Source organism: Procambarus clarkii, chromosome 41 (assembly GCF_040958095.1).
Source record: "Procambarus clarkii isolate CNS0578487 chromosome 41, FALCON_Pclarkii_2.0, whole genome shotgun sequence".
NCBI lineage: Eukaryota > Metazoa > Arthropoda > Malacostraca > Decapoda > Cambaridae > Procambarus > Procambarus clarkii.
Window position 1 is genome coordinate 25800404 of NC_091190.1, and position 5000 is coordinate 25805403.

The window sequence follows — 5000 nt, forward strand, 5'->3', positions numbered from 1 at the left end:
ACGATCGCTATTAGATATAGATATAGACTTTCCAGTAATAATGTTTATTTTGCTTATTCTGAATTCCTAGGCTCCTAGAATTCCGCCGAGCCTAGCTGTTAAGTACTTCCCTGAGCCTGTTAACTGTTGTAGTGGTCAGTCAAGTACTTCCCTGAGCCTGTTAACTGTTGTAGTGGTCAGTCAAGTACTTCCCTGAGCCTGTTAACTGTTGTAGTGGTCAGTCAAGTACTTCCCTGAGCCAGTTAACTGTTGTAGTGGTCAGTCAAGTACTTCCCTGGGGCTGTTAACTGTTGTAGTGGTCAGTCAAGTACTTCCCTGAGCCAGTTAACTGTTGTAGTGGTCAGTCAAGTACTTCCCTGAGCCAGTTAACTGTTGCAGTGGTCAGTCAAGTACTTCCCTGAGCCAGTTAACTGTTGTAGTGGTCAGTCAAGTACTTCCCTGGGGCTGTTAACTGTTGCAGTGGTCAGTCAAGTACTTCCCTGAGCCAGTTAACTGTTGTAGTGGTCAGTCAAGTACTTCCCTGGGGCTGTTAACTGTTGTAGTGGTCAGTCAAGTACTTCCCTGAGCCAGTTAACTGTTGTAGTGGTCAGTCAAGTACTTCCCTGGGGCTGTTAACTGTTGTAGTGGTCAGTCAAGTACTTCCCTGAGCCTGTCAACTGTTGTAGTGGTCAGTCAAGTACTTCCCTGAGCCAGTTAACTGTTGTAGTGGTCAGTCAAGTACTTCCCTGAGCCTGTTAACTGTTGTAGTGGTCAGTCAAGTACTTCCCTGAGCCAGTTAACTGTTGTAGTGGTCAGTCAAGTACTTCCCTGAGCCAGTTAACTGTTGCAGTGGTCAGTCAAGTACTTCCCTGAGCCAGTTAACTGTTGTAGTGGTCAGTCAAGTACTTCCCTGAGCCTGTTAACTGTTGTAGTGGTCAGTCAAGTACTTCCCTGAGCCTGTTAACTGTTGTAGTGGTCAGTCAAGTACTTCCCTGAGCCTGTTAACTGTTGCAGTGGTCAGTCAAGTACTTCCCTGAGCCAGTTAACTGTTGTAGTGGTCAGTCAAGTACTTCCCTGGGGCTGTTAACTGTTGCAGTGGTCAGTCAAGTACTTCCCTGAGCCAGTTAACTGTTGCAGTGGTCAGTCAAGTACTTCCCTGAGCCTGTTAACTGTTGTAGTGGTCAGTCAAGTACTTCCCTGGGGCTGTTAACTGTTGTAGTGGTCAGTCAAGTACTTCCCTGAGCCAGTTAACTGTTGTAGTGGTCAGTAAGTCTTGTAGTGGTCAGTCAAGTACTTCCCTGAGCCAGTTAACTGTTGTAGTGGTCAGTCAAGTACTTCCCCAGGGCTGTTAACTGTTGTAAACAGTCAGCCAGGTAACTCTCATGAACCTGCCATTCTGCTACAACAACCAACTAGGTAGTTAGCAGCCTGGAAGCGCCCCCTGTAATTGTTCACCTTGTATCTGGACTTCACAATATACACGATAAAGACCCGTCATTTGTTCTGCGATCGTGGCGCGATTAAGCAATTACGGAGTTGATTGTCAAGATATTTTAGGTGGCCTTGGCAACATTGCTGACGTCTGCCTTGTGGTCAGAATCACTGCTGGGGTTGCTACCCTTGACGTAATAGATCATTCTATACGGCACTCTAGCGTTGATGTGCCTATTACTCACCTTGCTATTACTCCCTCAGCCTGCTATTACTCACCTTGCTATTACTCTCACTGCTTGCTATTACTCCCACAGCTTGCTATTACTCCCACAGCTTGCTATTACTCCCACAGCCTGCTATTACTCCCACAGCTTGCTATTACTCCCTCAGCTTGCTATTACTCACCTTGCTATTACTTTCACTGCTTGCTATTACTCCCACAGCTTGCTATTACTCCCACAGCTTGCTATTACTCCCACAGCATGCTATTACTCCCACAGCTTGCTATTACTCACCTTGCTATTACTCCCACAGCTTGCTATTACTCCCACAGCTTGCTATTACTCACCTTGCTATTACTCCCACAGCTTGCTATTACTCCCACAGCTTGCTATTACTCCTACAGCTTGCTATTACTCTCACAGCTTGCTATTACTCTCACAGCTTGCTATTACTCACCTTGCTATTACTCCCGCAGCTTGCTATTACTCCTACAGCTTGCTATTACTCCTACAGCTTGCTATTACTCCCACAGCTTGCTATTACTCCCACAGCATGCTATTACTCCCACAGCTTGCTATTACTCCCACAGCATGCTATTACTCCCACAGCTTGCTATTACTCTCACAGCTTGCTATTACTCCCACAACGTGCTATTACTCCCACAGCTTGCTATTACTCCCACAGCTTGCTATTACTCCCACAGCATGCTTTTACTCCCACAGCATGCTATTACTCCCACAGCATGCTATTACTCCCACAGCTTGCTATTACTCTCACAGCTTGCTATTACTCTCACAGCTTGCTATTACTCTCACAGCTTGCTATTACTCTCACAGCTTGCTATTACTCACCTTGTTATTACTCTCACTGCTTGCTATTACTCCCACAGCTTGCTATTACTCCCACAGCTTGCTATTACTCCCACAGCCTGTTATTACTCCCACAGCTTGCTATTACTCCCTCAGCTTGCTATTACTCACCTTGCTATTACTTTCACTGCTTGCTATTACTCCCACAGCTTGCTATTACTCCCACAGCTTGCTATTACTCCCACAGCATGCTATTACTCCCACAGCTTGTTATTACTCACCTTGCTATTACTCCCACAGCTTGCTATTACTCCCACAGCTTGCTATTACTCACCTTGCTATTACTCCCACAGCTTGCTATTACTCCCACAGCTTGCTATTACTCCTACAGCTTGCTATTACTCTCACAGCTTGCTATTACTCTCACAGCTTGCTATTACTCACTTTGCTATTACTCCCACAGCTTGCTATTACTCCCACAGCTTGCTATTACTCACCTTGCTATTACTCCCACAGCTTGCTATTACTCCCACAGCTTGCTATTACTCCTACAGCTTGCTATTACTCTCACAGCTTGCTATTACTCTCACAGCTTGCTATTACTCACCTTGCTGTTACTCCCGCAGCTTGCTATTACTCCTACAGCTTGCTATTACTCCTACAGCTTGCTATTACTCCCACAGCTTGCTATTACTCCCACAGCATGCTATTACTCCCACAGCATGCTATTACTCCCACAGCTTGCTATTACTCCCACAGCATGCTATTACTCCCACAGCTTGCTATTACTCTCACAGCTTGCTATTACTCCCACAACTTGCTATTACTCCCACAGCTTGCTATTACTCCCACAGCTTGCTATTACTCCCACAGCTTGCTATTACTCCCACAGCATGCTATTACTCCCACAGCATGCTATTACTCCCACATCATGCTATTACTCCCACAGCTTGCTATTACTCTCACAGCTTGCTATTACTCCCACAACATGCTATTACTCCCACAGCATTCTATTAGTCCCACAGCATGCTATTACTCCCACAGCTTGCTATTACTCTCACAGCTTGCTATTACTCTCACAGCTTGCTATTACTCTCACAGCTTGCTATTACTCTCACAGCTTGCTATTACTCACCTTGCCATTACTCTCACAGCATGCTATTACTCTCACAGCTTGCTATTACTCCCACAGCTCGCTAATACTCCCACAGCCACCCCAGAAGTCCGTCTGTACACACTTAAAAAAGGTAAAGTGAAGACATACTGGGGGTTATCTTGAGGGTTATCTTAGGAATGCACAGACGTAATTACTCTGTAAACTCTGCACACACACAACCAACTACGTGACCACTGAACAGTTAAATAACAGGTACAACAAGGCTTTCACAGGGTGGGTATGGGTTCCTCTACTATTCACACGATGTGTATGGGGACCACTGACACATGGTGAGTATGGGGACCACTGACACACGATGTGTATGGGGACCACTGACACACGGTGAGTATGGGGACCACTGACACACGATGTGTATGGGGACCACTGACACAGGATGAGTATGGGGACCACTGACACAGGATGAGTATGGGGACCACTCCCACCCACACGATGAGTATAGGGTGCATAATAAGTGAACTAAGCCAAACTTTTAACATTTAATTATTACTGTTCTTGTTGTCTCTTATTTTATTCTTATTTAACTTATAATCTACAATTGTAGTCTTTAATTAGTAGTTATATATATATATATATATATATATATATATATATATATATATATATATATATATATATATATATATATATATATATATATATATATATATATAATCATTGTACGTTCCAAATGTATGTGTACATGTCTACCTATTCCTCAGGTATGTGTGAGGCAGAGCCGAGCAGTCAGATGGTGGGTGAGTGTTTGCAAAGCCCAATATATATGACTTGTTTATGTGATCGTGTTGAGTATAGCAGCGTCTTGGGTATTTCTTAACGACGCCAGGTAAGGTGGGGTCTCGGCCCAGACGGTCCAAGCCAACGCTGCCTGTAATTAGACACTAACGAGGATAGAATAACCTATAAGGTATTTATCGGGTAACGGAGGATCGCAAAATGGTTTCAGGCGTAGTATAGATATATATTTGAATTAGAGTTTAGATAGATATAATTTGGAGGTGCTGCGTATAGGCCAATAGGCCTGCTGTAAATTTATTTATTCTGTTGTTATGGTTGCGAAATTAGCTTGGGTTAAAATGTACTTTGGGAACGTTGGCTGCATAGTTAACATGCGTCCTGTCACCACAGGTCTCGCCTCGAGGACAACCTTGAAGAAGAGAACACTGAAAACATGAGAGTTTGTACATCTCGTTTATAGTGAACAATATGAGATACCCAGCTGTGCCCGGGATCGATCTCGAAAGGAAGTATTTTGAAACCTCCCCGAATGCAAGTTCTGTCATAATATTCAAAAGGCATAAATAAAAAGGATAGAAAATAAGAATTCTTTGAGAGTCGTGGGAGTCAATTCCTCTTAAAAGTGGGCGTCACCCTGCAAAATT

General features: G+C 44.0%; 1 protein-coding gene across 1 annotated transcript in view; it reads right to left on the reverse strand.

Moving 5' to 3' along the window:
- Positions 1-3587, reverse strand: part of LOC123761161 (putative uncharacterized protein DDB_G0282129) — a 7115-nt gene extending 3528 nt beyond the window's left edge. Inside the window, exon 1 of the mRNA XM_045747105.2 lies at positions 3580-3587. Within this exon, the coding sequence (XP_045603061.2) occupies positions 3580-3587 (8 nt within the window). The remainder of the gene's footprint in view (positions 1-3579) is intronic.
- Between the last annotated feature and the right edge of the window lie 1413 nt (positions 3588-5000).